Source organism: Phoenix dactylifera, chromosome 4, assembly GCF_009389715.1.
Source record: "Phoenix dactylifera cultivar Barhee BC4 chromosome 4, palm_55x_up_171113_PBpolish2nd_filt_p, whole genome shotgun sequence".
NCBI classification, from domain to species: domain Eukaryota; kingdom Viridiplantae; phylum Streptophyta; class Magnoliopsida; order Arecales; family Arecaceae; genus Phoenix; species Phoenix dactylifera.
The window spans coordinates 6,938,439-6,950,113 of record NC_052395.1 but is presented as its reverse complement, the minus strand read 5'-3'; the positions used below and the strand labels follow the sequence as shown (position 1 = coordinate 6,950,113).

At 41.4% G+C, this 11,675-nt stretch overlaps 1 protein-coding gene across 1 annotated transcript; it reads right to left on the bottom strand.

Moving 5' to 3' along the window:
* Window positions 1–8,484: 8,484 nt before the first annotated feature.
* On the bottom strand, window positions 8,485–10,469 carry LOC103723416 (receptor like protein 29). The gene has a single exon (XM_008814325.3). The coding sequence runs from the start codon at window positions 10,298–10,300 to the stop codon at window positions 8,882–8,884; it is 1,419 nt and encodes a 472-aa protein (XP_008812547.3). The 5' UTR covers window positions 10,301–10,469; the 3' UTR covers window positions 8,485–8,881.
* Between the last annotated feature and the right edge of the window lie 1,206 nt (window positions 10,470–11,675).

Genomic DNA, 11,675 nt, shown 5'->3' with positions numbered 1-11,675 from the left:
AGAGATACTGTCAGCCCTCATCATGAGGGGGCGTGGCTCTGAGTCGAATGGCGCGCTGCTTAGGCTTGCTGGTGGCGTGCAGTACTGCCCGTTTTTGAGAATGGCAAGGCGTTGACAGTCACGGCAGGGTATGGCCGGAGTAGTCAAGGTGTCGTCTGACTGCTGTAGTCCGGTTATAGAGACATAACACGGTAGTGTTGTAAAGTATGACTACGTTGGTGGGCGTAGGCCCGCACATGGGTGCGGTCGTTGGTGAGGCCGAGCTCGTTAAGTAGTTGCGTCATGCATTTGACAAGGTCGACTTGGCGGTTGCTGGGAGTAGCTTGGCTTCCTGAGTTCCAAAACGTGCTCGGTGGAGCACCCTGAGCTCAAATGTCGGGGTATACTGCTGGGGTAGGCGCCTCGAGCTTGATTGGGGCGGGTCGGCGAATGTCTAGAGGTACCCCGAGCTTGGTCGGAGGAGTTGGTAAATATCTGAAATGGTGGAGCTTTTGACGAAGTCCTGAAGTCGAGCTGACTCTGGGCCGAAGTGAAGATTCAACTGATGGTCTTCAATGTTTACTGGGCCGAAACTGGGCGGCCTTTTAGTTGTGGGCTGGACGATCCATTTTCCCCCCTATCACAACCTATTTTGGAAAACCCTAGAGATCTGGTCGAATTCTAAAATTGGATCCATTCCATTTTTTGGATCGGGTCGGATTTACTGAATTCAAACCCGACCAGACATATTTGAATTTTGGGCAATTTTGCCAATCCTACAATCCGACTCGACGCAAACTAAATCCGGCAAACTATTGGGTTTCAAAAAATTCCGAACCCATGTTGTTCTCTAAGTTATGTCTTATGATTAATGTTTATATTCTATATACGAGCAGTATTTTGCATCTTGAGTTTATAACTCCAATTCAAAATATAGAATAATTCATGCAATTTTATTGCTTGGTTTTGAAAGCTTATTAAAGAATAATGAGCATTTATAGCAACAAAATAACAACTAGGCCTCGAAAAAGGCTAAGCATGGTTTGTAGTTTTTTGTCCTTCAATATCCAAAAGAAAAATCATTGAGATTGCTTTCTGCTTCACACACACAGTTATACTCTTTTAGATTCATTTGAACCCTACTCGTACTCAACTCAGACCTTTTTTTTTTGGGGTTAGGACCGAGTTATACATGGACCTGACCCAGGCCCAATTTTTTTGAGTTGGGATCAAGTTATACATAGACCCAACCCGATCCAAATGACTCGTTGGATCAGAAATTTTAGCAATAGATTTGACCTGATCCGATCTAATCTTCTATTGGATTGAGTCTGGATCCAACATTATGACCTGAATAAGAAATCAGGTTGAATCGAGATCACCCATAATCCGATCCGACCCAACCCATTTACACCCCTACATCGGATGGTCCTTCTAGGACCCAATCACATTCTAGAGTATAAGATGAAGCGCCCGATTAGATGGATTGATCTCAGTCCTCCAACAAATTTTATGATAAACCTCTGTTCGCGCCATAAGCTGTGTTTGGATGTTGGTTAAGTGGCGGATTAGAGGAACTGTTCGACCAAATACCACTCAAAAAGTTGCTCAGACAATTTTATTTCAGAGAAAAGAATGCAATTTTCCCTTGGTACGTCTGGTTTGAATATTCGAAAATATAACTCATGCCACCAAAGCCAAACAATGTTCTCATGTTTACTTGCGTCGAGATTACTAAAGATGTTGCCCATTGCCTCTCAAGTATATAGATGGGTCTCTTGTCTTTTTTTTTTTTTTTTTGGTGATTACTAAAGCATTAACTCTGTTTCGTAGAAGTTAATCATGCTTCTCAGCTAAATGCTCACTCTAATTCACCTTAACATGCCAAGAAACATCACATCAAAGAGATCACACATAGGCTATGCAAAATAGCTAGATCACAACTCCACATAGGCTATACAGCAATCAAATGTTTCTTGACCAGGGTAATAATTGGTCACAACCACATTGCTACCACGGCAAACATTTTAACAAACACAGCCACAAAGCCATATCTTGCCCCTATCAAATCTAAAGTGTCTCCTTACAAACAATAATTCCATTGGCGAGGAAGGAGATCTTACAAAAGTTTTTTGACAAAACTATATACTTGCGATTTAGAAACAAAGAATCAGTTTTTGGCCATGAACTTTGTTAAACCTAATGATGCTTCCACGACCACGATGACGCTTGTAGAATCATAAGGTTAACAGTACTGCTATCAATTTAGCAGGCATCGGTCGCATCCAGAGCCAAGACCGGTCGCTTTCTTTCCACAGCCCTCTCTCGAAAGCACGAGCGCACGTTCTCTCCTCCACCCTGGTGTCAGAGAGAGAGCGGAGAGCAGTAAAAGGCGCAAGCCCCGGTGGCCGTTGGCCCCCCTCTCTCTGCCGGCCGGAGGTCAGGAGCAAGTGACTGCTGCTGCGTCGCCCACGTGAGCCAGCACCGCGGTCACCCGTGCAACCACTCTTTTCTCTTTAGCCCTTTACGTGTTTGTATTAATGCCTGACAGAAGCGCTCCTTTTTGCCGCTGCTCGCTCACACCTTGCACGCTTCCGAGTTCCGACTGCTGCAACGCGGGCAAGGTTTTCTTTGCTGTTTTGTTGCCGTAATGCTCGTAGATGGGCATCTTGCTGCGCGTGGGGTTGCAAGAAATGGGGGCTCTGCCCAGGTGAGAATCACAGGGTCTATTTTTTTGTTGTTGTTGGCTCGTTGTTGGAAGGTTATGTTGTTGTTTATTGGAAAGAGGAAGGAGATGGGATTCTCTCTCTCTCAAACCATGGATTTGTTTAAATAAAAATGTAAAAATTTTCGGTAGTTGGTAGTTGGTGGTCCATCGAGGTCAGCAATTTGCCTTGAAAAATGCTTGGTTAGGTTGGTTGCGTGGTGGCGATTCTGAAGTGATTTTAGGTGATGTCCAAGACTGCATTTGGTTCGGAAATAAATTACTAAAAATAAAAATATATAATATATAGTTGGATGTTGATAGAATCAGTAAAAAAATTTAATAATTATAAAATTAGCCCTCTGGCAATTTCCTCTGTTCTGCATCAAAACGCCAAGAGTTTGGCATTATAAATGAGTATAAAATGAAAATGATACGTTTATCTTGTTTAGATTTATTTCAGGAAAAATAACAAGTGGCATAGTGCCCCCCTTGATTTGTTTGAATGCAATGCGATCCTTCCGTCCATCTTTATTTAACTACGTATTAGAAAATTGCATCATATGATAACTTAAATCTGTTGTATGACTAAAATACTCTTGTATGTTAGGATTAAAGGTGGCTCGGGACCTCTATCCAATCCAATCCCATCCTTCTCCTCTCTTATCAACAAAGAGTTGATAGTGTTCATGGAGGAAACCTAATTCCCAAACCCCGATGGGTATCAAAGGTGGAATCTTGGTGACGGATATGGGAGAATTCCAATGGGTTTGATAGGGAAATCAGGGGGCAGAGGTCTTCCGTATGAATTCTAATGAGAACAAGGGTACATGTAGTCCTTGGTAAATGCTACTCAAAACTTGATGGGCATTATTAGGGGATTTTTGAAGGCGTGAATGGGACGAATCCTGGTGGATTTTATGGGGGAAGAATATTATCAAAACCCTAATGTGTATTGAAGGTGCTTGAGAAGCTTTCCTGCAAAACCAAAATACTGTCAATAGTTACAAATGGATGTTATTCAAAAAGATACATATTTTTAGCATAGCCCAAAAGAGTATCAAGCAATGAGCCCTATAAATCCCCAGCGAACTCTACTTTTTTTCGTAGTATAACTGATTGTTCTCATCCAGCCAGTGGTGCTGGATGAATTCTTCCAAGAAGGGAAGGTGGAAGAAGCTATGGAGAAAAATGGTGTGGTTGTCGACCTGCATGGATATCTGTTGTTGATGCAAGCATGGGGGGAGGCAAGGTCTTTAGAAGCAGCAAAATTTGTCCATAATCATAAAGAACGAACAATGAATAACGTTGAAGTTCGGGCTCATAACAAAATCTTGGATATGTATTCCAAGTGTAATTCGATGGCTGGTGCTTACCAGCTGATTAATAATGATGGTCTTACAAAGGATGCAAATGATCTTTTCGCCGAATTTAAGCGAGAGGGACTGAGGCTTGATGGACACAAGTTTGCTGCTATTTTTGCTGCACGCAGTGTTCTTGAAGCAATCTATTCATGCTGTATGACATTAAAAAGAAGGATGCTAGTTACGTTCCAAAGACAGGATTTGTGCTGCATGGCATTGACCGAGAATCCAAACAGCAGGTTTTACTTTGTCACGGCAGGAGGTTGGCTAATGCTTGCAACCTTATGATTAGCCTCGCGCCTCTTCCTCGACCATTTCATGGATAACATCACTGGTGGAAGCACCAGCGGCTGCTGCGAGGGCAACGATGAGAGATGTGGATGGTCATTTTCACCATTTGCTGATGGTCATCTATCATATGGAAGATGGATGAAAGAATTACATCATACTCAGAATGTAATTTCAGAAAACTATTTAGAAACTTTTAAAGTCAAAAGGCTGCCTTGTAACTTGGATAAAGTCGACAGGATAAAATTATATTTTTTTTTATTTGTTTAATCCTCCAACCAAACCAAAACATGTCCTCTCTCCGCTATCGTATATAGATTGTGCTGGATGTTGTTTAAGCTACGTGTCTGAAACATCCATCCGTAGCTGTGAGATTTATATTGGAGATCGATCAATCGCCGAGATTTATAATGGAGGAGGCTTTAGCACGGGCAGCTAAGATCACCCACACATTTGTTACCAGGAGAACTTTAATAGCTTGGGACATGTGAAACACATTCTTAGCTCTTGCAGCGCTTCAAATGGTATTCATTTTTCGAGAGCTTCCATCCTCGAGTATTCTCTAAGTTAACTTTGATGACTGTATACTGGATGGTGGAAGCAGGGGTACAACAGGATTTATGATTAGAGCACCGGACTCCAAACTCATAGTAGCTGGTGGGAATTTAATTTTTGACACATCGATCCCATAAGTAGAGCTGAGGGCTGCATGGGCAGGTATCAACTATGCTCGACGTAGTCTGAGAGCTGACTTCGTTCTCGTTGAGGACGACACAGCTATAATAATTACTTGAATTTAGAAGCAGGCCAGGGAGGTGGGTATGCATCTTCTGTTGCAGGATATTTGGAGCAAGATGGGCTGCAAAACATATCTACTATGAGATAAATGAGTTGCAAACTGGGTCATCTCTTCCGTAACTTATTATTCGAATTATATGCTTTAGGCCAACCTCACACGTATATCGATGGAATTTTAAGATATATTATTATTATTATTATTTTTATATATTTATACCTCTTAACAAATGGAGAAAAAAATCTACCTATCGCCTCGAGGTGTGTGCCGCTTTGGCAAGACCTGTCAAATTCATGTTTAAGTGTCCCTATTGATGTAGGATGTTGACTTGACTTTGTTGAAAATATGTATTTGCGACGGTACGACTCATCCCATCGGCCCACTTCCAACCCTTGTGGGATATAATACTCATTATTCTTTTTCTTTTTTCTTTCCTGTTAATGTAGTTATTATTTTTCAATAAAGTTTCGCATTCATGGTAAAAGATGGGGCATTTTTTTCCATCAAGGCCTGATATAATGTCACAACCCAGTGGATTGGATGGCTTCTAAAAAAAAAAGGCTACTTGTCAGGCATCGGAATCTTCTTTTCAGATTGCTTTCATATTTGTTCCATCTGAAGGATTCGATATGAGCCATGTCCGAAGCCAGGGCTTGTGTGAAACCTCATTAAGCAACCAACCTACTGATGTTACATTTGAAAACCTATTTATTGAACGTTGGGTATTTTGCTCCTTATTCAATTCCACAAAGAAAATTGATGCAATATAAACCTTAGTTGTTAACAAAATTTGGGTCAATTGGTTGGCACCATTAGAAGAGGTCTCAATTTTGAGTTTGAATGATGGCAGTATTTTGAAAATAAATTATGCTATTATAACATATCCTTGACTATTATATTTGTTATATTTTATCTAAAAAATTATGATCTCGTATTCAAATCTTTTGTATTAAAATAAAATTGTTATTAGTATTGCTACAACAAGAATTAATGGTATTTTTTTCATTCATTTTTCATCAAATAAAAAATTATATTTTAAATCATATACTTATTTATAAATAAAAATCAGCAGATAATTTGAGTTTTGACAATGATAGTTTATTTAGAGAAAGATAAAAATAAAATTGATAGTCAAGTGGTACTATTCCCATCAGTTTGAAAAGGGACAAGACTTCATTTGACCTGGCTTAGGTGGTATCAGCTGGTTGGGGAAAAGTCATGTTCTGTGTTATCGGCCCTGCACCTGGAACTGACGGAGCTTGACAGCATTCAGCCAGCCAACCATCACCTCGCAAGAGACACGTCGACTTCAATTATCTTTCGCTCGTGTTCCCTGTTCCTTCCTCCGTACCATATGCAAGCGTGTGTCTGGTCCGCTCTATGATCAACTCCAGCCTCTCTGTCCAAAAGAAAAAAAAAAAAAAAAAAAAAAGAAAAAAATATTTGATTAAAATTTTTAAAAAAACGAGAAGAAAAATTATTTTTTTATAAAAATAAGATTCTTGTATTTTAAAAAAAATCATATAAAACATGAAAAAGACTAATTTGTACCTGTTGAAAATTAGGCTTATTTTTTAAAAAAAGTATCCTTTTAAATTTTTAAATAAAATTAGGAATTTTTTTTATAATAAATATTTTATATAATTTTTTATAAAATAGATATTCAACCAAATATAAACCATTCTATAAAATGCTGCTCTTTTATAATCAACTAAAAAAGTAAAATCCACTTTTACAGGCATTATCTATCCAAGTATCAACATTTTAGAAAAAATATTGTAATAAATTTTTTTTTTCTACGGACTAAATAAGTTCTCCAGCTTTGTGTCATTAGCAATAAGTACTGCATCATGATTGAACGAGTGAACTAATGAAGCTAACACGGTATACCTATTAATCCTCATGGGCAGTTCTGCTCTTGAAATTGCTATGGCCAATCCCCACTGGAACGTTGTGGTGAGTGGGCTCCATCGTTGTGACCTGAGGCCTTGGACTGCTCCATTGACATTATTAAACGCACCTCCCTAAGCTCTGGACATTTTAAGAAACAAAAGGCTAGTGTTTGATGTTGGATCCCGTTTAATTAAACAGAATCCAACATTCTCCGCCGTTTGTCAATATGGGCCACAACTTGACGGGATCCCAATATTTGAAACTCTCTTTTTCCTCAAATTTACTCTAGGCACTCCGGCTAAAATCTATATAATACTTGAACCAAGGTTACTGATATCCAATGCTAGTGACTTTACCAAGTAAGCTAGTTAGAACTCTCGGTATTAGCAGCATTTGGTATAAGAGGGCACAAAGTCTATTGTGACTTTTGCTTATTGCATGCTAGCATCCATGAGAGCTATGCTATATTATAACTTCCAAAAATCCCAATCCACCTGCCATATTCTTACATAGGCATTAAACGAGTTTGTGTAAAGATCCAGAGCTTTATCCAAAAAGCTAACTGAAGGTTATTATTTAGATTTCTTGGTCCTATATAAGTACTCAGGATCTACTCATTGCATGGCCAAATATAGGACTAAATACACATCCATACGGTCCTCACATACTCCTTCCATTTAAGTCCTGACGTTCTCAATAAGCTAAAGGTCTAAATCTATTCAAATACAATCATAAATACTATAAATTCAATTTGGACTAGTGTTGTAGTGTTCTTTAATCCATATAGACTATAGGTCAAGTTTGCTCTAATATTATTTAGAATAATCAAAAATCTCAAAAAAAAAAAACTAGTCAAAAGATATTATTTAAGTTAATATGAGACTAAACATAAGCTCATTTGGTACTTTCAACACCAATTTTCTCTCTCTAAACGAGCTTCCTGTGGGCAAGTGAGCGACAAAGCTGCACCTGATAAACCACCGATTGCGTGGCTATCAAGTTTAATTTTCCTTTGGGAGTGTAAAAGGTTATAAATTAAAAGATTCCCTTTTGCCCCCCCAAGTCTCCATTCTAACAGTGCACGCTAGGACATAGGATGTGATGCAAGGATGGACTTTGGCACCAACAACACAAAGAGGCAAAAATCTATATATCTACCTCAGCGACATCTTCCGCTTTCTCCAATTTACCAACTACTATTGTGGTGTCCTTTGTCTACAAGGTGATACTGCCCCGAAATGGCCTTAGAGTACCATCTCATAAAATAAAGAATTTCTGCTTCTATTTCGCACACGGTTTCCCCTGTTTTGGGGAGGTGGGGGTGATTTTTCTCTCCTTCCCCGATTGAGAATACTTTAATACTAAGTTCGCCAGGACTCCTCAAACAGGTAAGACAGAGACAAAGATGCGAGCTCTATATCCACACTAACTTCTTAAATATAACCCAAAACTCATCCCCAATCATAACAGTACATGTGTTCTCCCCATAACATTAGCACCAAGCTTTGGAAAAAAGCCAAATCCAGATACAGAAGGCAACCAACACCAGCTATATATGGTGGTTCCTACCGAAGAGTCGGCCCAAATCTGTAGACCGCTACGCCACATGCAGTCCTCCAAGCTGAAACCATATTAGAAAACACACGGGCCGGACTTGCTAATGGCTGCAGATGACCAGCTTTGGCTTGGATTAGTAAGTGAGAACTTCCCCCAAGACTTCCATGAAGTCCCAAAGTGGTTTCAAAAAACATTAGCTTTTCCTTTTAGCGATGGTATCGCGTACAACTCGAACAAAAGAGTCGATGAAAGAGGGGAGCTAGAAAGTTATAGATGATTAGATGATCAAGAAGTGTAGATTTAAAACACAGTAACAGACCAGAGAGCCAAACAACCCGGTAACAGAGGGAAGTTAGAGAACAGAGGTGATGGAGCTCTAGCTGAGCTCCTCAATGGCTGTTGCATGGAGGAGGCGCTTCTATTACCTGCACAAACTTCAACCCCAACACTGATGCTCACAGAGCTCTCGGATCCATTGAGACACAAGCCTGGATTCCCACTCAAGTCCAGGTTCCTCCCGAGCCTTTTAATGAAGCCAGCACTGAAAGGAACCACACCAGCTAGCATGTTCCTGCTCAAATTCAGATGGTACATCCTGCTGAGGCCGCTTAAAACTCCTGGAATCTCACCGGTGAGCCTGTTGTTCTCCAGAGACAGAGTGGTGAGATTGGCCAACCAGGCAAAGCTCCCGGGGATCGAACCCGAGTAGCCCGAATTGGCTAGCCGGAGCTCCTGCAGCTTCGACAACCTCCCAAGCTGGGACGGCAGTGGGACGAACATGGGGTTGTCATCCATTATGAAGTACTGGAGGTTCTGGAGCTTTGGCAGGCCCTTTGGTAGCTGCCCGCTTAGCTTGTTGTTGCTGAGGGCTAAGAAAGCCAGGAAGCTGAGATTCTCCAAGCTCTCCGGGACGCTTCCAGACAGTGAATTAGAGCTCAAATCAAGTTTCTGGAGAAGACTTAGCTGCCCAATTGATGGTGGGATGGATCCTGTGAGGGAGTTGTAGCTGAGGTCAAGGCCTGTCAGGCTGCTTAGACTACCCAACTGGGCTGGTATGCTGCCTGCGAGGGAGTTGTAGCTGAGGTCCAGGTGGATGAGGGAGGTCAGGCCAGAGATGCCCTCAGGGATCTTTCCATGGAGGTGGTTTTGAGAGAGTGTGAGGACCTGGAGCGAGAAGAGGGAGGAGATATGGGGTGGTACGGGACCTATCAATGATGGATTTGATTTAAGGCTAAGTTGTTGGAGAGAAGCATAAGCTGCCGGCTTGCGGGCTGGTGGTGGCATGGAGAGGCTGGTTTTGGTGGTCTTAAAGCAGTTGAAGAAGAAAAGAGATTGGAGATGAGGGAGGTCAAAGACCTCGGATGGGAAGGTGGCAGTGTTCTTGCAAGTAGGGTTGGGTGCGACTCCAAAGTCCAGCCTTGTGACATGGAGGTGGTTGTCACTGCCTGGTTTGCATTCAATACCAGGCCATGAGGAGCCCGGAATGCATGGGTCTGGGTAGGAGGACCTCCAGTCCCTATCAGAGGACATGGTCTCCATCACATGGAAGAGCGTCTCCTTCTCAAGAGAGGCCATGCTCATGGATTGAAGCATTTCGGCTTGGCTATGACTGTTGGTCCCCCGGGGTTGGGTGGAGACAGTAAAACAAGCAAGTGAAAGGAGAACAGGAAGCGCGACCAGGATCTGGGGGAGGGAGAGAAGGGCAGGAGACATTGTCATGCTGGGATTTGGTAACGAGCGAAACTAAGCAGGGAAAGGGAGAAGAGTTTGAGAGGTCTCCTCTTCTCCTACCGTACTTGGTTGGGTTCTCACTTCTCATGAAGCTGGCTGCGGAATAGGGAGCCGGACGGAGAAAGAGGAATTGCCTTGGAGATAGAATGGGCTCTGATGTGATTGATATGATAGGTTGGTGGGGTCCTGATGTTTTTATTTGAAAGGCCAAATAATCCATGTAGCCTCAGGACTCGGGAGATATTGAACTGAGAGATTTCCGGGTTGGGGGCCGGGAATGGTTTTTAAAGTTTAAATAAAGTCCACTCTTTTTTTATTTTTTTAATGGCTAACAATAGTTATTTCTTGTACCAAAAAAAAACAATAGTTATTTCTTTATTTAATATTTTTGTACCACTTTGTTTTTTTTTTGGGTACGAACCACCATTAATTTTGGTGACTCTCTCATAGACTCTTCTCCTCTACTTTTTCAAAATTTCTGCATAGCAGATCACGGTACAAAGCCTAAGGCCGCAGCCTCGCACTCATTTGATAAAATGAGCTTGAGGGTGCACCGAATAGTCGTACTAAAATTTCTGTTCAAGCCAGTCCGAAGCATCATTCGTGGACTACATGCATCACAGCCTGGAATTTTACTATTAAAACAGCCATAACTTTAATTTTTGAAACTACAATCTAAAGGTTTTAAGTCGCTTATAAATATAACGCTATAAAATTACTAGATAATTCAAATATAGCATAATGACATCATATTTGACCATTGACATCAACAATAGCACCGCATCAAACAAATATACTCGCTATATAGCATGACATCAAACAACAGAGACCAGCAGCTGTCGCTAACTAGAACATATGGGCCACCACCATCAAAAATTTAAGACATTTTCTCAAAAGAAAAGGGGAAAAAGAGAGAGAGAGAGAGAGAGAGAGAGAGAGAGAGAGAGAGATCATACTTAAGGCGTAACGACAGCAGCAGCACATCCAAGAACTCAACAAGCAGACACACAATTGCAGCGGATACGGAAATTTTCCATACCGGCGGCGTCCCCCACACATCCATTTACATATTCGCTTATTCGAACCCGTAAGCCACACATCAAAAGGTTGGAAAGCGGCGTATGCCGGAGACTGAAGAATCTCACACCGAAAGCACTTGCTGCAAGAACGTTTCAGGGCACAACAAAGACATGCCATGAGCTAACGGGAGGTGTTTCACATATAAAAGGGCATTCCATACCCCTTTAAAAAGAGCAGTTTCTCTATCTCATTTAACTACATGCATACACGTTTACCGGCACATACAGATATCTCAATGCATACGTGCCCCTCGTGCCGAACTCCACTCTTTTGGTCTTCCGCC